The sequence below is a fragment of the Vidua macroura genome, chromosome 1, assembly GCF_024509145.1.
Source record: "Vidua macroura isolate BioBank_ID:100142 chromosome 1, ASM2450914v1, whole genome shotgun sequence".
NCBI lineage: Eukaryota > Metazoa > Chordata > Aves > Passeriformes > Viduidae > Vidua > Vidua macroura.
The window spans coordinates 140,171,248-140,192,202 of NC_071571.1; the positions used below are offsets into that span (position 1 = coordinate 140,171,248).

Genomic DNA, 20,955 nt, shown 5'->3' on the forward strand with positions numbered 1-20,955 from the left:
AGCCATGAACCTAAGCCCTATTCATTCCTTCTAGTGAGATTCATATGAAGACACATAGTATGCAGAGTAAATCCACATCAAGTGTGCACTCTAATAATAAGTGTCATGGGTAAATGACCACTTTTCCAATTTTCCAAGCACAAATAAAAAAAAGAAAGGAAAAAGCTATTCTTTTTATGTCCCCTCAGGCCATGAATGGGACAGCAACTCAGCAACTCATTAATTACCAGTAACTGAAAAGTATGAAGGAACTAATGTTTTTTTAAAAAACCATCTCTGCAAGTAAGAGGCACATGATGCATGTTGATGAGTCAGAGATGTTATAGTCTACAGAGGGCAGTGAAGATTTGAGACAGGATAAATGAAAGGTATCATTAACTAGAAATGAATGGTAAGTCACTTGGCACATGCTACTCAAAGACAAAACTTCAAAATTCCACTGGAAATTCCAGATGCTACTATATTATAGCAAGGATTCACTCACCAAGATTAGCATAGTAGTAAGGAAAATCTCCCAGATATGAGGAATATTGTGGCAGTACAAATAACCCTCCAGGATGTTTGTTCCATATTAAGCTGTTACGTGATATGTGCTTAAATATTCTGTCCTGAATAATCTGGAAAACAAGAGAAGTAATGATTTTTAAATAGACTGTCATAGTCACTGGTAAAAGCTTCAGGGACTCCAGCTGACTGGAATCATCACCCATTCTGCAAAAAGCTGAGGCACACAAATTACTAGACACTCCTCCTTGATCTCTCTTAAAAGGACTCAGAACCTGCACACTCTGACACCATTTCAGCAGCTCAGGCTTTGTGCCATAGGTTTTAGAGCACCTGATTAGTCTCTCTGGACATGGGAACCATACAATTTATTGCATTTTATATTTCAAGTCAAATATTTTGTCTATTTGAGTATCTTAGCAGTTGTAAGCCTGATTAGTTCATTGTCAGCTTTACTATGCAGAACTCACAGAAGATAATTATTTGAAGATAGCATTAAAAAGCTAGGTAATCTTAGGAAATAAGGAGAGTATTCAAAACCAAAAAGACTTTCAGCAAATCAGGCTGCACTAATTGTTAATTTTTTCTTAATTATATAGGGATATTAGCATTCAGATTCCATGTCTCAGTTCTGTAACAGTTCCTTGTTAGATGAAACAGATGATCTTTTCACAACTACTGCCTGACTCTATAGGGGGCCAAAACCAGAGATTCCTAGATTTTTAAGGTCAGAACAGATTGCTAGGTCATCTACTTTATCACCTAGAATACCACAAGCAAAAAAAGAAAAAAGATACCAGGCTGTACAATTAGTGTGTATTTATGAAATTACAGTTGCTTCACATTGGATGCCTGATTGCAGGAACAAGAGTGGTTCTTACACTGATGGGAAATTCTTTAAACTTCCTGCAAAGGCCTAACAAGATACAGTGGTGGGAATCTCTAATAGGACAAATTCAGCCTCCAAAGAAGGTGCAATACACTCTTGAGCCACATATTCTTACAAATTTGCCTTCCCCCTTGGAGCATTAGAAGTAGCGTGTCTGGAGATGGAATTCTGCAAAGGGCCAGTGGGTGGTGAAGGATGAATTTTCCCCCAAGCTGGCTAAGCAGGAATGCCTTGCCTTCTTCTGCAGCTCATCTTTTGTTATCTTCCAAGGAGGTTTTCATGTAACTGGCAGTTTATGCAGTGCACAGGGCTTGAGTGGCAAGAACACGTTGGTTGCTCTAACCCAACGTATCTGGCCTTAACATAGATATATCTGAGTGAAACTTCATGTTTCTGAAGCTGGACTGAAGCAAAAAAACAAGCAAAAAAAACCCACCACAAGAAGAACAAAAGCAGCTGCTGCAGTCTAAACAAGCTAAAATCTCTGTAAGTTGCTAAGTTCAGGGACATTTGGTCAATACATGAATAAGTATTGCCATAAGCAGAGGTTTTCCTGGAATTTTTGATTGCCATGACAAGAAAAGATTAAAACACCAGTTACATTGTGTTAGACAATTCACTGCTGGTGGCAATACATGTACTGCTAAACTGGGGCAGATGTTAAATGCATGCTTTTCTGAATTTTGCCTACAGCCAATTACCATAGCTAATATGCAGTAATTCACTCAGATGAGTAAGTTAACTTTTTGTTTTGGAATAACAGTCTTAGGACTGTAATGCCATCACTGACAAGAATGTATCTGAATATTTCTAGTTGAGAAGTTAGGTGTAAGAGTTGTCAGATCTCCCACATGGCAGTGGGGACAGGAGAAAACACAGACAATGACTGCTATTTACCCAACTGCAAGTTATGCCACTAAACAAGAGAGAACCTGGAAAGTATTTATTTTTGAGTGTTTACCACGAAGCATAAATACTACAGCTCCTCCGTCTTGCTGTCTCAGAACTGGGGCAAGTAGAAGTCTGTAAATTTGCCTGGCCAGGAGGTTTACACAGGCAGTGGAGTTTTCCTGGGCACTGGTAGCCAACAAGGCTGCAGGGCAAACACGTGGCTCGTGTTGAACACCTCAGTGTGCCCGGAGCCAGCGCAGCCCCAGCACGGCAGGGCCCCGGTGCCATTGCAGCACCGGCTGCCTTGGGAGCCCCTGAGCCTCACAAACCTCACCAGCGTGCTCCTGTGTCCTCCTGGGGAGCTGGGGAGCTGCTTCACCACAGTAAAAAAATGGATCACTAATTCATCACTCTCCTGGGCCTACATACGAAACCCAGCTCTCTGTCAGGACAGAGGGGGAAAACCTGGCAGAAAGAGAACTAAAAAGTGTAAAGAAATAAAAATAACATGGAGGACACCAAGGAATTAAAAAGTACAGTGTACAGTGTTGCACATATTGCAGAGACAGCATCTACCTGGTTTCTTCAATGATGAGGCATGACAGGAAGTTTAGTAAGAGAAGAAGGGGTTAGGATCTCTGGCAAGATCTCCTTTTTCTTTTTGGAATGCATTAATAGTCCAATATTTTTGTCTCCCTCATCCTCACACTTCAAAAAGTTCACATATTATCCTAATCATTGCTGCTTTTCAACAGGCCCTAGCCAAGCATCCAGCATTTCTTTTCTGTACTTTGTGCTGTCCCTCTTCCCTCCTCTTCCTGACTGGAGGACTGGGCATGCTGTGCAGGGATGTTTTGGGTTTGCTTCAAGAGAAGATGAAGCTGAAGAAGTGCAGATACGCTGGAGCATGCATCTGATGGTGGCTGCAGCAGCCCACTGCTGCACTGCCAGAGCTCCCACTCACCAGCCTGCAGCAGACACTTGTGAGCATCACTGCCTAACCCACACCTCGGCCAAGATACTGGGCAGCTCCTCTGTGCCTGCCACAGGGGCTTGCTGGCCAAATGATTCAAACATCTTATTTTGGGCTATCAGCTGCCTGGCTTAGGCCACTGTGCTGAGGTAGAGTTCATTTTCTTCACAGTGGCTGCTATGGGGCTGTGGTTTGGGTTTGTGCTAAACACAGGGTTGACATTCTAGAGATGTTTTTGTTCTCCCTGAGCGGGGCAGAGCCAAGGCCTTTTCTGCTTTTCATACGGCCTTGGTGGCGAGGAAATTGGGGGTGCCTGGGAGGTTGGGAGGAGACACAGCCAGCACAGGTGACCCAAACTGGCCTAAGGGAAATTCCAGACCATATGACATCATGCCCCAGATATGAAGTGGGGGGAAGAAGAAGGAAGACATTTGGAGTGATGGTGTTTGTTTTCTCAAGTCACCATTACATGTGATGGGGCCTGCTCTCCTGGAGATGGCTGAACACCTGCCTGCCAGTGGGAAGCAGTGACTTAATTCCTTGTTTTGCTTCCTTTTTTATGTAGCTTTTGCTTTCCCTATAAAACTGTCTTTATCTCAACTCATGAGTTTTCTGGCTTTTACCTTCCAGTTCCCTCCCTGACTCCACTGGTGGAAGAGTGAATGAGCTGTTCCCTGGGGCTTGGCTCCTAGCTGGGGTTAAACCACAACAGCCATCAAATGCTGTGAGATGATCAAGGAACTTAAAATGTGATTTAAGGTTTCCAGAGGTGTGCAGAATAAAGAGCTGTGATGTCCTTGCAGGCATCTGATTTGGTGAAGACTTTTTCTGGGCTGATATCCTCAGACTGGCACTGAAGTTGGTGGGCAAGTGATTATTCTGATGATATCTAGAATCATCAGAGCACTCTGACACAACAGTATTACAACAGAAGATGGAGCACATCCACCAAAAAAAAAACCCAAAAACATCCTGCTAGGAATTTACTTCCAGGCAATAAATTTTAAGAAGAGGATATACTGCTTGCAGGTTTCAGGCAACAAAAGTCACTCTCAACTGTATTAATCCTTTCCTGAGAAAGGGACTTCATTCAGTTGAAATGTGAAATGAGTGAAAAAAAAGAATCCCTCTTAGCTGTCTCAAAAGATTGAAAGTACTGAACTAAAGAACAACAACAACAAAAAAAAAAAATCTGAAATGAAAATCAGTCTCCCAAACAGATGGAAAAATCCAGAACATCAACACCAGGCATACATTAATTGGTTTCATTAAACTAAATCTTCTAGGAAGATTTTTGTCTTCACTTTGTTTTTCCTGCTCTGAGCAGAAACTCCAGCTTGCTGGTTACCCATCTGCTTCAGCTTTAGCAGTTTTGCTGTCCCTTGGGCTCATGAAATGACATGGGCCAATGTATCCCAAAGCAGCACTAAAGACACATGTGTGAGCACTGGAACGTGATGTGATGGACACCAAGGCTGTGGGAGCTGCAGTTTATGTGCCCTGGAGTCCAGAGCCAGCACAGGCAGGAGAGGGGCAGTGGGGAGAGCCGTGTGCCCCTGTCCTTTTATCAATCCCTAACAGTAACAGGGCACACGCAGGGAAGGCAGATGATGCATGAGGCACCTGATGGACCCTAGGAGCACTTCTGTAAGGGTTAATTAAACTGTGAGCAATGGCACATGGTCTTCCACCTTTGTGATCCTGGTGTGGGCTGTGGTAATTATCACTACCTCATCAGTGCTTATGAGGAGTTTGAGGATGAAGAGCAGTTCCTGACAGGCAGCACAGATGAAGACATGCTCTTCTGAGGGCAATGGGAGCATTGTGAGGATAGCTATGCCAGGGGCTCTGCAAATATTCCCTGGCTGGTTTCCTTCACTGGCATGGAAAAACCTAAGGGACTGCCCTGCAACAGCTGGAGGTTGATCAGCCATAGGCACTCATTTGCAGTTTTCAGGGGGAAGCAGGTACAGCAGGAAATGTGGAGCCTGTGCATTACAACTGTGCACAAAGACAGGTGCATTTGCAGAAGCATTAGCATAAGACAAATGCATTTGCACCTACAAAGTGAGCCCCTTTCAGTGGTACAAATGTGTCAAAAATTTATGTGAAAAATTGCAAAACAGTTAGAAAAGAAACCTGCTTTTGAAATTGCAGCCTGGGCCCTACTTCTGAAGACCCTTTCATCTTTCCTCTGTCTCTGAATTCAGAAAGGATTCTCTCCACATTTGAGATCATCTGTCTCCCCTTTAATAGCAGTCTAATTATGATTATATATTAATAATTTATAAGAATGATCAGGCCTTTCCCTTCTCCTGTGTGTGAAGATAAGACATAGCATTCCCCCTTTTTCTTGAACCAGATCAATACCCCCATCACAAGGCATCAAAATGTTAAGGAATGGTCAAGGAGAACCTCTACAGTAGCATTATTTCCAAAAAGAATTCCAGAAAGGTTTCTTAAGAAATACATTTACTACCAATGACAAGGATAGTGATTAATAAGCCATAAAGCCTTGCAAAGTCAAGATCACACATGACAACTTTTCCATGTGTTGGGTAGCTCCCATTTTTCACCGTGTCATTTTTCTAATGTGGATTCCGATAATGAAGCAAGTATTTCCTTAGGGGAGAAAACTCATCAAGATGCTGAGCTCTTTTCCCAGTGACCAATTGGATGTCATGAAAACCAAGGTCTGAAGCCAGCTGAGGACAGGAGCAGGTGGACAGGTACGGAAATCTTGCTGCTTGGCAAGGTCCCAGACAATTTTTACTTACCTCTAGTGTAGTCAATACAATCTTCTCAACTGAAGAAAAATAAGCCTCCCACAAGAACTGTGTCTGCTGTCTAAGTGCTAGGATTTTATCCTGATGGATAGACCTGATTGTAGAAGGAATCTGTAATACAAGATGTAATACAGTCAGAAGCTTTAGAAACAACACAATCTCATCAAATTAATATGCTGCTGACAAGCCCTTTCCTCCATTAGCAGGTTGTACAGCTTCAGCACTCCAGTCCAGTGGAGATGTGTGTCAACAGTTAAAGCCTTGATGTAAAACAAATGAGACATAACCCTTTATAACCTCTGATACTGAATATATTAATTTTTTTAATCTGCTTTCTTTTAGTTTTTGATTGTTTTATGGTAACAAGTGGTGGGGCATAGTAAGGAGCTCCTCCATGCAGCCCTCACACTTTTCATCCCACAAAATTCTTCATGGACTAGTATTTTAACAACCTAGTACCTGCAGGGGTTGAGAGTTCAACAATAATCCCCACATTCCAAGTATATTAATGGGGTCTGGAATTGCATGGACCACAGCATGGCAACACTAAGTGTCCTAAGGAAAACATAGCAACACCTTAAGACTCCACTTTTTGGGAGCCTGTGGATCAAATTGCATTTTAATAATTACATTAGGTGGAAAGAATAACATCTTCCACATCATCTGTTGTTCACAAGGGAAAACAGTGCTTATTTTTGCTCTTTCCATAATCTACACATTAATTGTTGTATAAGTTGCCTTACAAATAAGCACTAAATTGTCCTACTGCAGCACTTTTCCATTAAAAAATGTAATTGCTCACTAGATCAGAAGGGAAGGGCTTCATGTCTACATCTTTCACTATCCCCATGTCCTTCTTGAAACTAAGGTGTTTTGAGATTTTTTAACTTAGGACATTGACCAAGGCCTCCAGTACAACTTGGACAATGCAAAGTGACATTATCAATGGGATTTAACTGAAATTTGCTTCAGTGATGAGGGCTAGTCACAGCACTAGAAAGGCATTTAGAATATGCTGCTGCTTTGTGCTCATCTTTTTCTAGAAATGAACAGTTGTGTTGTTGCAGCTACACTTCTGTGATTTCTAACTGAAATCACAGAATTTTTTTAATTGGAAAAGACTTCTAAGCTCATCATGTCCAACCACTAAATTATGCCAACTTGTTCTCAGACACTGTTTTCTCATAAATCTTTTACCTCAGTCATTAGTTTTAAAATTAAATACCTGAGCTATGTATTTGGTCCTTGTGCATTCCAGCTTATTCTGAAGTTTGCCTGCATCCCACCACATTCAACCCTTTCCTGACCAAAACATACCCTGCTTATTCCTAAAATATTCTGAGAAGAGGCGGTGATCATTATTTGCTTTCACATCTTCCCAAATCAAATGATTTCCCATGAAACCACTTTCCTGGAAAGAATTTGCAACTTTAAAAATTTAAAAACTGTAAAAAATTTTCACAAGAACCAGCAAATTCTTTACTTGCAGAGTTTGCAACCAGGTCTGGACACTTTGTCCATGGCTCCACTGCGTGCAGTGTCAGATGGGTCAATATTTGCTCTCTTAGCCCTTCAACTCTTAGATCATCATCTTAGAGACACTGCTAATATAATACAGACTTTGGGCTTATGAGAAAGTTAGCACTGCAGCAAGATGGAGCAGAAGAAAATGGTCATATAGTCCAAGATGCTATTTTATTTCCCTTCCCTATAGGCCCTTTAAGTAAAACATAGGTCTTTAGGTAAAATACTCCCTGCAAAAGCAGTATGAAAGACAGAACCTGAAAACATGTATTAGCACATGTCTAAGAGATAGAAGGATAATAAACATTACCTATACTGGCTGCACAGATGTATATTAATCACACCCAGAACCATTATTAGTAGCAAAGACAAGATTTAAGTCACTTCTTAGTGGCAATACAGCATTTTCTCAATAAACATTTAATTGCAATATGTGCAACCCTGTGTAGTGTGTGTGCATACACGTGTAATCCACCCATAAAATCAATACTCAATCCCCACTACACCTTTTGAAAGGGAATGTGGCTCTGACTATGAAGGTTACTACATGAAGTTATGATTTTACACACCATACCATGCTCCTGGGTGCCAGCAAACAGTGTCAAGGTTAAAAAGAGCCTTGATGGGGGCTTTGTTACAACAGCTGGAAAGAAAAATCAGAGCTCCCATTTTAAATGCATTTGGCTATTAATCTACTTGTCCAGAAAGACAGGTGGGGAAAATGATGTATTAATACTAATCCAGCATGATTACATTGGAATTATTAGAACTTTAATAAAAGGTCATTTCAGCAATGAGTAGGGGGGAGGGAAAAACCACCCTGCACAAATGAATGCAGAAAAGCTCCCAGCACTATGACGAGGAGAATATGCAAATAAATACATCTGAGTTGCTCTCAAACAGGAAATGAAAAACTGTAACATAACAAAAACATTTCCCAGAGCAGACATTCAGGCCCTCTGCCAGCTCTTTACAAACACTGTTAATAACAGTGCAGTAGCTGCTCAATATGGAAGCAGCTGTGTGAAGTGAACGAATGGCACGTTACCGGAAAACATGAAGATCAGCAAATTATTATTATTTAAAGAGAGACATAATTTTGCTCAGAAAAAATGTGCTGTCCACAGAAGCAAAAATCAAATGGCCCTTTTATATATGCAGCTTGTATGACATTAAGTAGAATAGGCACCACATTGCAAGGCTTGCTAGGCCAGCTCTTCACAGGTATTTACTTCCTTAGACAAATTAACATCCATGTGATGACATTGCAAAGATACTTTGTTTTTGGCTACCACCACACCTGTACTTCTGAGGGCTTCTCTCTGTGGAGGACACTAAATTCAAGGATCAAAAAGAAAAAATACTGCTCTTAGTGGCTAATTTGTGTTGATTCCAGATCTTGTGGATCTCAGCCTTATGCTGGGCAATGGCACTTTGGAAAAAACAAATTTTCAATAACTTCTCCTAACATGAACTTCTCTGCAGAATTTATAGAATATATGTAATTTGGACTGTAATACCCACTAATGTAGCTGTAAAAAACCAAAACAACCATAGTCCATTTAAAACCAAAGTAGATGCTGAAAATAGCAGGGAATTTGTAACTTCTCAACCCACTTTTGTTCCATGACCTCATGATTAACAATAAGTGACATGAACACTGCTTCAGAAAGCAATGCTACATGGTCCATACATCAGAAAAGGGACAGATTCTGCTTCCCACCAAACTGTTAGATGATAACTCCTGCTTGAGAAAATAACTGCTTTCCTGAGGATATCCCTGAGGATAAACTATTTTTTAAGGACTAGAATCCACCCTCAAATGTTTTCCCCTTTCATCACAGTACATGGGCAGGTCTACCTCAGATTGCCATCCAAGTGCTGCACAGCAGATTTTTTTTTTAATTTTTTTTTTAATTTTACTTTTTTATTTTTGCTCTTTGCAAAAATAGAAGTCTTCTGCACTTAAGAATGTGGCCTGGTGGCTGCAACGACCTTCAGGTCAAATAATGAATGATGTCATATTAAACGAGTTCACAGCCAGTCTGACACAGATAATCCCTTCACGATAAAAAAATCTTTTACAACCCTGACCTTTTGGATTCATCTTCCCTGTCCATTTAGATGGTGGCAGCAATAATCAAGTGATCTGCTGAGGGCTGCGGTCTCTTTCTTACCTGTAATAACAATCTCTCATCGCCTATGATGGCAGCTTGGTTCCAGTCAATCACCTCCGAGAACGGCAACTCCCATCCATTGCTGAGCATGACCGGGACGCAGGCAGCCTGTGGGCACAGAGGCACGGCCACTGTCAGCAGCTGCCCCAGCACCAGGGCAGCTTCCAGCTCTCCACCAATACCCTGACCCCGTTCTCTGCACAAGCTCAGGTGAAGCAACATGGCAGAGAACACCAGAAGCCAGAAGCCACAGCAGGGCAGCCCAAGTGTTTATAATTTTCCATTTTGGGTTTATTCATATGCACTGAGGGGTGGGGTTTGCAGGGACAGTGGCATTTGCAATCTGGTGCTTACGCTGCCAGAGAAGGGCAGAACTGTTTGGTGCAGCAGATGGAACACTGGAGAATTTAATATAAAATGATGGCCTTCCTTGCTGCTTTGTCAACCACTTAGCAGTGAGCAACTTCCTTAACTTTTATAGTATGTTGCTGACAACTCTACAGAAAATACAGATCATATTTAACTCCTCATCACCTTTCCCATGTTTGGTATCAACTCTCCTATCACATTTGGTATCAACTCTCCAAATAGAGGCAATAGCACAAATACAACTTGTCTGTCATCACCTGTCTACAAAAATAAGAATTGTTGTATGTCCTAAAACAAACAAAAAGCATACACGTTTAGTCTCTATTTCTTACCAGCATGATCTGAGTAAACTAATTAAACTTTTACGAGTATTACAAGTTCTTCTGCATTGGCAGTTTGTGGATACTTAGCAAATAGATCAGTATTTCCATAAACAAATGATCACCACTATGTTCTGGTCAGCTCAATCGCAACATAAGATCCAAACCAAACACCTTCTGATGTGATGAAATAACCTAGTACCAAAGGATTTTTATCAAACCTGTGCTCTGGTTCAGTTTCTTTTGGATCAAACCAAGCTTAAGTGCTCTGAGTTTGGTCCAGACTAGGGTTCAGGCCTCCCAAAAGATGATATGAAGGGGAATGTTTCAGACTGCTGTACCTTCCTTGGTAAGATGTATCATGTAAAGCATAGACAGGTCAAGTCTACATTACAGCAGTGTTTATTATGTGTAAACAACTGTCATCTTCTGTAAGGAATTACTTCAGTGCATGAAAAAAGCCAACCAGAAAACATTGCACTAATGTGGACTTTCAACATCACCTGGATCCAGACAGAAACTGGGAATACATCATTATTGGTGAATACTACAGGTAGCCTGATAGCAAAATCCTCAGTTGCATACATTTTATTATTGACCAGGAGCACACAAGTGCTGTGCAGTGAGGTACACTCTGTGCTTTCTCCTCCTGAAATGACATGTCTAACAGAAGCTGCATGACTTAGAGCCCAGACGAGAGAAGAGCTGAGGAGTGCTCTTCTGGAGGACCCGAAGTGACTTGTCATCTCATATAAGCCAGTCCCACTTCTTCCTGTGAAGAGACTGGCACCGAGAACAACACTTTTCAGGCTATTAATCTTCTCTTTAGTAGGAGAAAGAGGGAAGTGACAGTCCAGAACTTGGATCTCAAATTTGATTGCAAGTGCAGGGTTCAGTGGTTACACCTATGTGTCCAGAGCATGTAGGGTATCCAAAAAACCCATCAAAGGCAGGCAGACATGACACAGGATCTACTGGAGTCCCTCTGGAAGAGCAGCAGAAAGCCAGAAGGGTTTCTGGGTACCCTGGGCTTCTAAAATGGCATAATATACCTACTCTTAGGTACCTGAATCCTGCTCAGCACTGCAGTGAACAATACTCTCTAACAGTGGCTGGGATGTTTTATGGTTGATGATGAAAAGGGATGGGGTGCCATTCATTAACAGCTTCACTGTCAATGCTGTGACACTTTCCAAATGGAAAAACAACTCCTGGAGGCAGGACTCTGTAAGGTGTGTTGATTTGCCATTTCACTGAAACCAAGCACCTCCTTCTCTCCACTCCAGCCCCCATGGAAATCCAGATGCCAGACCCACAGGGAAGTTGCAGCACCTCACAAAATGCTCTCTATGCCTGACTGAAGATCCAGGATTAGGCTGATGTCTGCCAAAAAAAAAAAAAACTCTCACCAGACAGGCAGAAGATAGAGTAGGCAGGTGTTAGGCTTGACCACTGTGCTGCCTGGCCACAGGGACTCTGGAGCCCTTTTGTATTGCCTTCTGCAGCTGGCCCACAGTAAAAAGGGGACCACTAATCAAAATATTTTTTAAAAGGTGAAGGATATTCAGGTGCTGTCCCAGACAGCACACAAACTCCCTGAGATCAGCTTATATCCACCTTCATGTGAAGCTTCCATTTGGAGCTTTAACATCTCCAGGCCACCTTCTGTATGTTCAGCAAGCACCATCTCAAAACTGGCAATGGATAAGCAGGTCTGTTTTGGCTAAGTGAAAACAAAAATCTATTTTTACTGCCCCAGGGCTTACATGTAGGTCAGTATCTTCCCATCTCAGGGGAAGTCTCACAGCTTGACAAAATACCGTTCTAACCAATCTCTCAGCCTCATCACATCCAGGGAAACCCTCTTCCTGGAGATAGAGCAATCCAACCTTCAGATGAGTTCAGTGCCTCAGCCCCTCCTGGGAAGAAGCTGCCAATTGCTCCCAACGTATGAATAGAGGTTTTCGCAAAGTGGATTACTGTCCACTAGGGAAATGAAACACATTTCCCTCCTCCCCGCCTCCCCGCTATTGCACACTGAATGCAGCCAGCATAGTCACTGCTTTAAACTGCAGCTCTTACCTGCAAGGCTTCCAAAAACCTGAAAGAGCCAAGCCTGCGGCCACGGGGAACCAGACAGAAAGTGGCATTGTGCAGCATTTCACGGTAATCATACCTAACAAGAACAGGGCAGAAAAGAGAAAATTCAATTAGCGGTGAGTCCTAGAGTAACTGGGCGTGAAAATGCAAACAGCTGTTGAGACACATCTGGATAAAATCATCCCCAACCAAGACCCTTCAGCACCAGGTTAACTAACTCCCTCCATGCATGTGTGTCAGCCTCCTCTCTGGCTCCTTTTTGTTCATCCTCAGGAGCATACAACATGGGAGAATGCTGGGGAGAGTGGTAATGAAACCGATAAGGAAGGAAGTAATTTTGTCTTTGTAATAATGAGCCAGTTCTGTATAAACAGTGCACGACTTCCAAGAACAAACTCACATTAAATATTTTGATACCCAAAGCATTGTTCTGTGACTCTGATTTCTATTCAGATTTAGTCAAAGCCATGCATAGCTGTGCTCACAAGAGGTTTGTACAAAGCAAAAAAATATTCAAACTATACCAAAGAAATATTTCCTTATCAAGCAGTCACTAAAAAAGGGATGGGGGGGGATACAATGATTCACTTGGTGGTTATTGTTAAGTGTGAAGAGAAGAATATACAACCAGATTTTGGCAATTAATCACATAGCTGCAATGATCCATGCTTCTCTGAATGAAAGTGCTGATAGACACTTCTGGGTTTTTTTTTCCCAATTACATCAATCACCACAAAATCATTCACCAAAACCACACATCAAATCCCAACAGTTTCCCGCCTGTTATTAGCAAATTGTACTTCTGACAAGCCCATGGAACTGTGAATGGCAGTGACCTCGTCTGAGTCAAAAGGATCCAGATTGAACACCCTCCATTCTCCAGCGTGTCCTGGACTCTGCACATAGATGCTATTTTGACAGTAACTTGTAGCAATGATTTTTTTTGACGCCTATAGTCTAATTTTACCATGTCCTGCAGGCAATTTTTTTTTTGTACATGTGTCTATGTGCACACATGTACGTATATACATGATTGTATTTTACATACAAAGAAGTCAAGATCTATGTTTGTATTCTCACATAGGCCAGACAGATGGGAGTAAGCCAATTTTCAATTATAAGCTCTGTCCTTAGGAAGAGGCATCTTGCAAAGGCCCATTTGCTTAAACAAGCGTGTATAGCTAATTTGCACAAGAAAAGGTCACTGTGAATGGATTAAGATTATCTCCACTGAGAGTAAAATAAAACCCCTCATTGCATTAATTAAAACTACAAAACAGACTTCAAAGTCCCTTTTTTCTTTTGAATCATATCTCAACTTTGGTTAAAATACATATATACATATTCTATCTGAGTGGCAGCTATTTATTTTTCTCTGTGTGGTATAGAGATTGGCAGCCATGTCCCAGCTCACCAGTCAGGACCAACACAGCATATAGGGGAAAATATTAGGATTGGAATACAAAAATGCCCATTTAAAAAAAAAAAGTTGCCATTTTAAACTCCTTTTTTACATATTGAGAGGTCTGAGGCTCATTGCTTTTACTGTGTATTGTAGGACAACAAATGTTAATAAATACCAAAAACAGAATACCCCATAGGGCTAGAATGCACCCGTAAGAAGTTCCCCATCATTAGCTAGCTAAAAATGTAAAATCCTGTTAATACCCCAGAATGCAACATTATCCACAAAACATTGATGGCAAAACCAGAAAAAAAAGGAAAGAAGGGAGCAAGGCCACTGCAAGTGAGTCTTCCATATCCCAGTGACATCTGGGATATGGGTACTTTTTCTTTCATACATAACTTGCTGGTATTAGGATCGATTTATAAAGGGGAAAAAAAAAGTAAGAGAATTCTGTTGACCATTTTCCACCTCGAAACCAGTTAGCATCTTGCTCCCATTTTTGAGCCTTTTAAAACTTAACGTGTGATTTATTGCGGAGGTTTGTAATAGCACAGTTCATGGTCATCAAGCAATTTATCTACATCATCTGTACACAGAAAGCCCCATCCTAACCTTTATGTATGGGCACAAAATATCTACTCGCTTCAGGGAGGACCCACAAATACAGAAGGAACAGATCCAGAGTAAAGTAATATCCGTCAAGAGCTGCTGAAGTGAACGAATCGCACCAGAGATCCTATTGAACAGATTTCCCTGCAATTTCAACCAAAATGCTTTAAGGTGACTCAATGGGATCTTTCAGTGCATTGATAAGGGACACATGCCCATTCTAAACCCCTCAGAGACCACTCTGGGACCAAGCATCTATTTGAAATCTGCAAACATGAGGTGCTATTTTTTTACTCTTAAGATTTCATGGGTAGCACGCCAAGCAGTGGGAGCACTCTGCCTTAGCTGGAAGACAGAAGATGTCCCAGTATGTTTAAATACCAATTTGGGAACACTTTTTGCGCAACACTTTTTGTACAACACACGTAACCAACTCCAAACATTTCTGTCAGGCTGCAAGCATAGCTTTGTAACTGGAAGCATCACTTACATAGGAAATAATGTACATGTACCAAACAGTATTTCAAATGTACATGTACCAAACAGTATTTCAGAGTCAAGCTTGCAGCAGAGACCATTTCTTTTTTCTTTTTTTTTTTTTGACTGCCAGGCAGCATTTGGAGATGTTGGCCACAGAAACATCACTTGGTAAATGAAACTCCAGCCCACAGGCCATGGTGAGGACAGAAGGCTCAGGGCAACTTTCACTTTCAGACTCCTTCCCATTCAGCCCAGACAGAACCATGCACACAGCAGCAGGTTTGATTTTTGCCAGCATTCTGTCAGGTACTGCAAAATGTTTATGTACATTTTTTTCCATATCGTAGAAAGCATAGAGCCTTACACCTGAAAGCATCTCTGTGCTTTCCTTAACTCAGACTTAAAATACTTTCAGTGAAATGAGTGAAACAGTCTCTATGATTAAAGGTAAGTATCTGAATTAAGTACTTGCTGGACTTGAAATTTCTCTTTTACTTGTCCAGGAGAGAAATCAGAGCTGGCACAGACGTCCAGGAACACCCTCTCAGCTAGAACACTGATGTTGTACATTAAGTACCAACCTGGCATTTAATGCAAACATCAGTACCACATCAACAACGGGCTTTATTTCCCCGTTATCTCCACTGACTAATCTCAGCAAAACCTCAGGGAGACAATCAAGCATAAGAACCTCCACTCACAACTGGAGGAGGTTGTCTTAAGCTATAGAGAAAATAGTCAAGTGTTTAGAAGAGGTTCTTCCTGGGTTTCCTCTTATTCTTCTCCCCAGCAATGGGGGTTAGATCTGTTTCCAGAACTACTTATTACCATTAGCTGGTAACATCTGAAGATGGCAGGGACATTTGTTATGGTCTTTCAGCTTGCATTGCTGTGGCTTCTGCAGACTCGGAGCTGCCTGTGTGTGTGGACAGCTCTCCTTTACCTGCCTACAGAGACCGACTTTTTTTACCCAGCTGTGGAGGTTTTTCAGGCTCCAGAAAATCAGAGCAAAGACCAGCACTGCAGAGCACTGAGCAGGGGCTGGCTGGGCACTTCTTCCTTACTTGTGCTGCTTCGGTGTTGCACTACTTCTGGCACTTTCCTTTCCTTCTGGCAGTTTATCTTCCCTAGCATTTACTGTAGAAAAGCTTTTAGAAGAGTCCTCTGCTTTGCTCAGAAGATATTTATTTCCAGAAAGCTCCAGGTTTCCACATTAGAAGACTGGCAGGGAGTTGGGGCACATGCTTATTGCTCATACATTCCTGATTTCTTCATTCTGCATGCTTGCACAGAGGTAACATTTTACTGCCAATTTTAGGGTCGGCTTGGCCTGGGTCTCAGCTGCAGCATTCAAACGTTAACATCCAAAATGCATATGCCTTAAAAATGACAGTTGGGTCTTCAAAACTAAAATAGCTAAAGATTTAATCCAAAGCTGGCATCCCTCTGTAAGTATTAAAGGCATGTTTCATTAACTTTCAGGCTTCTTTTCATAATGATTAAGTGTACCTTGTCCACAGCTAGTACCTTTTTAGGCAGCATAAAAGAATAACTCCATTTGCAATCAATTCTAATTTATTCACAACTTAATTGAATTATTCCCTCCCTGCCACCACCCATAGTTGAGGAAATATGTTTGGCCCCATTGATCACCCAGGTGTAAACACTGAAGTGCCATGTAGGCAATTATCCAAGGGAGAAACACTGCCTGGCCAAATGCTCCTACCATTTTAACTCCTTGATCCAACACACAGAGTCTGTCTTATCCCATCCCCCTTTTTTCTTTTTTTTTTCTTCTGATGTGCCGACCATGTCAATCAGCACGTGGATTAGAAGGCTTTTTGGGATTCCTGGTTCTCCATTATCCCAAGGAGCCCTGGCAGGCTGCAGAAGCTCTGCATTGACTAATCAGCCATGCCATACATTCCTTCCTACAGCTCAAGCATTTCCCCATGTCACTACACTGTAGAGATTATAAACTAGCCTGGGAAATATTTTCACTGTCAATTTTAGTATAAACTATTTTTTTTTGAAAGCCACATCTCCATCACCACTGACTGAAGAGAGGTCTAAAATTTAAAAAGACTGTTTAGACCAGCAGATAGTCTAGATGCAGTGATTATTATAACACTTCATCTAGCTATATGTCACCTGTCATGTAGACAACATGTCTTTTGACAGGATACAATCACCATTCCCGTTTCATAGATGAAACCTGAGATACAAATGACTGGTGGCTTCTCCAGCAAGCTAGTGAGACCTTGAGAATGCTAACCACAGCATCCTGACCTTACTTCTTCCTCTCTGGTGATGCAGCATTCACTGAAATCCAGCTGCGTGTTATGGCTATTAAAATTCAGACGGAAATACAGGACCAGAACCCAAGCCAAATACAACAGGTTTAACTCAAATCAAATGCAATGGGTATAACCCAGCAATACATATTTTAACAGTGCTACATATAATCCATCTTTTGGAAGATGCTGGAGCTCATCTTTGGCAGGGGCTATCAGCACATTCTGCTGTAGATGTCAGATGTGACTAGAGCTGCTTTTTTACTTCCTGAGCCAAAAAGTTGTGATGGCACTTAACCAACTAAATCCAAGGCTCCCTCTCTGAATCTGCAAACCCATGAATGCACACTGCATCTTCCAGAAGTTTCTGTATCATATAAAATACTACAACAAAGACAGACAGTAAAACCTGTAACACAAGGGTAAATGGAGGTGTTTCTCCGTTTTCCAGTATATTAATTTTCAGCTATTACCCAACTGGCCATTTTTCCATATGTAAATGCTTAATACAGATGGCTCTGAACTACTGGCTGGAGAGCCTGAGAAGAAACCCCACTCAGTCACACAGAGCGTCTCGTTGCTTGGTTTCCACTAAGGTATGTTGGCTTTTAAATAAACTGTCAAGTAAAACTTGGCACTGAAAGCACCAAGTGAGTAACTGCCTTTGTAGAAGAGCTGACAGCTCGGCCATGTGTCAGATAGATAGCTGCCCAAGACTGAGCTGGGAAGGCTCACGCATCCTGCTTGGAAGGGTGCCGTCACTGTGAGCTGCTTGCTTCTGGATTTACGGCTGCGCAATGCTTTGGGGTGATCTGAATGCCTGTTAACTGGCTACTGGCAGTTCATCTCCTGCTTTGCAAGTGCTGGTTCTGGAATTAGAAAGTTTGGAGGTGCAAAAACATAATTGGAAAACTTTTTTTTCCCTGTTTAAAAGGCTAATTGATTTCACAGGTGTTTAATTATCATTTGCTGTGAGATAATACCTTGTAGTGCCATAAAAAATGGATTTAATTTTCGAGTGCTTGCAAAACCATTGCCAAAGCCAAGTTAGAGCAAAAGCTAGATAATTATTCTATAAATCAAACACACTGCCTCCTTTCTTTGAAATTTTTAATACTTGGCTATAATGATATCTGACGACCTTGAAACTAACATAAAAAGGATTTTTTTGCCAAGTGCTGAAAGGCAGCCATTGGAGTCTTTCAGTCTAGCTTGTCACTGCAGCCACTGCCACCACACTGCCCTGGCTGCTGGACTCCAAGGGATGCTACTGTCTAACTACAGCAGCAGGCGTGAACAGCGACTTCGGAGCGCTGGTAACGGCCGAGTATGGGTATGAGCATGAGCCCTATCTGAAAACTCTGCATAATTCTACTAGGCCATGCAATGGAAATGAAACTCTGTAAGCATGTAGCAACTAACCATGAAGCATGACTGTTTTCTCCAGTTCATGTCAGCATCTTCCTTTGGTTCAGAAAGTTGGATTAACAAAGAAAAACAGGGAAGTAGACTTCTCACTTTAATACACTGCTAAAGAAACTTTATTTTACAGTTAAGATGGACAGTAGTTGTTAAAACTGAAAGTATCTTTAAAGTCTTCAGTGACATCACTGTTGGATTCAGTTCACTTCAATATTATGCGGAAAAACATTTGGATACACAAGCCATTAACGCCAATGTGCATTCCAACAAATAAAAATGCTCTAAAGATTTCTGTCTAAATATTTACACATAATGTCCTGTACATCTATATGATGCATGCAAGGCATGCACAACACTTGGATTGCAAAATGCTATCCAACTGGCTCCCAGTGTAGCAGCTAGACCACCCACAACAAGTATCTTACACAGCAAATGCGGTCTCACCAATATCATTTGATATTTAAAGACAACTGCTTATTTAGCAAGTGTACCAGAGTGGGTTTGTAAGTGGCATGTCAGAGGCAAACCTTGTAGAGGTGCCTCTCTAGGCAGTGTTACGCCCCAGTTACCAGCAACCTGCTAATGGCACCATGTAGTGCTTCGTCTAAAACCAAACACTGGCTCCTAGGCTTTGGAGTCCTCTAAGAGCTGCACCTCACTGTGCTGGCAGCAAGGAAACTCACATCAAGAAAAACTCACAAGAAAAATCCATGGAGAAGCAAATGCAGTGCTTACCTGTATCTTGTGAAGATGTAAATGCAGCCCCACACATTGTAAGTACCCTCCAGGTCAGTGGGAAAGCAGGGATACTGATGCATACACGCACGGATGCGCATCCAGGAACAGGCAAACACAAAGCCACATGGTAAGATTTTACCTGGCCCCACCTCCCCTGCCATGCTCTCTGAAGTGACAAAAGCATATATGAATGCTCTTTGTCTGAAAAGTGCCCAGCTGGCACTTATTGATCACCGAGGTGCTGAACCCTTACAAGGTAAAGATCAGACCAAGCTATTAAGATGATCCAGTGGTTCTGACAGCCACTTTCTAACAGGATTCTTTTAATAATAAATTACACCAGCACCTTGCATCATTATGGTACCTCTACCTTATCATTTTCTGGAGATCATAGACTCCTTTTAGAATATTTTAATATAAAGAACCCCAGTCTGCTGGCAGGAGAACCAACCAGCACCTCCACCAATGAAACCACCATGTAGTCTGAACTTGGGCTTCATCTACTCAGCCTTGCTCCTCAGTATTCTGCATAGAAAAATGCAGGAGTAAGTTGAAAATAGTATCTAACTCTTGATAGTCTGCTTTGGTGTTGCAACAGGGAACTAATATACTGGGCTGCATCAAAAGGACTGTGACCGGCAGGTTATGGAGATAGTTCTCCCCCTCTACTCCACTCTGGTGAGACCCCACCTGGAACACCGTGTCCAGCTCTGGAGTCCCCAACACAAGAACACTGACTTGTTGGAGCAGGTTCAGAGAAGGCCACAGAGACAATCAAGAGGGCTGGAGCACCTTTCCTACAAGGAAAGGCTGAGAGTTTGGGCTGTTCAGCCTGGAAAAGACTCCAGTGAGTCCTTACTGTGACTTTTCAATATATAAAGGCTTATGCAAAAGATGGAAAGAAGATTTTTTTACCACATCCTGTAGTGACAAGAGTAATGCTTTTAAATTAAAAGTGATTAGATTTACATCAGACATAAGAAAGAATTTTTCCAGTGTGAGGGTGATGAGGCATTAGAACAGATTGTCCAGAAATGCAGTGGTTGTCCCATCCCTGGAAGTGTTCTCCCTGCCCATGGCAGAGAGGCTGGACTAGATGATCTTAAAATATGCCTCCCAACACAAATAATTCTGTAATTCTATAATACTTATTTTTAAAATTTGGGATATTCTATTCTGTCCTTCACAGAGTGACTTTGTTTGGACTTTAGCCTTTTCATAGCCGTGAAGCGGTGTCAAACACTTGTCCTAAATAGCTCCATCTACTCCCATTAACTGAACTCACATGCTGTGACAGTCCAGTAGTGAACATCCTTGGGGTAATTTCCCACTGCAAGGACAATTTTCTTATGGATTTATTGTCTAACTTAAAAAACAAACAAACAAACAAAAAACAAAACAAACCACTACTGGAATTTCAGTTATTAAAGAATCAGTTTGGATTAAAGATCCAAACAAAGAAAAATCTATA

The 20,955-nt window shown here is 41.6% G+C and overlaps 1 protein-coding gene across 1 annotated transcript in view; it reads right to left on the minus strand.

The window, feature by feature from the left end:
• The window catches only part of EXT1 (exostosin glycosyltransferase 1), a 175,456-nt gene that overhangs the window by 12,889 nt on the left and 141,612 nt on the right, over positions 1-20,955 (minus strand). The window contains exons 2-5 of the mRNA XM_053996246.1: positions 12,516-12,609; positions 9,745-9,852; positions 6,035-6,154; positions 485-617 (exon numbers count right to left, since the gene is read on the minus strand). Of these exons, the coding sequence (XP_053852221.1) occupies positions 485-617; positions 6,035-6,154; positions 9,745-9,852; positions 12,516-12,609 (455 nt within the window). The remainder of the gene's footprint in view (positions 1-484; positions 618-6,034; positions 6,155-9,744; positions 9,853-12,515; positions 12,610-20,955) is intronic.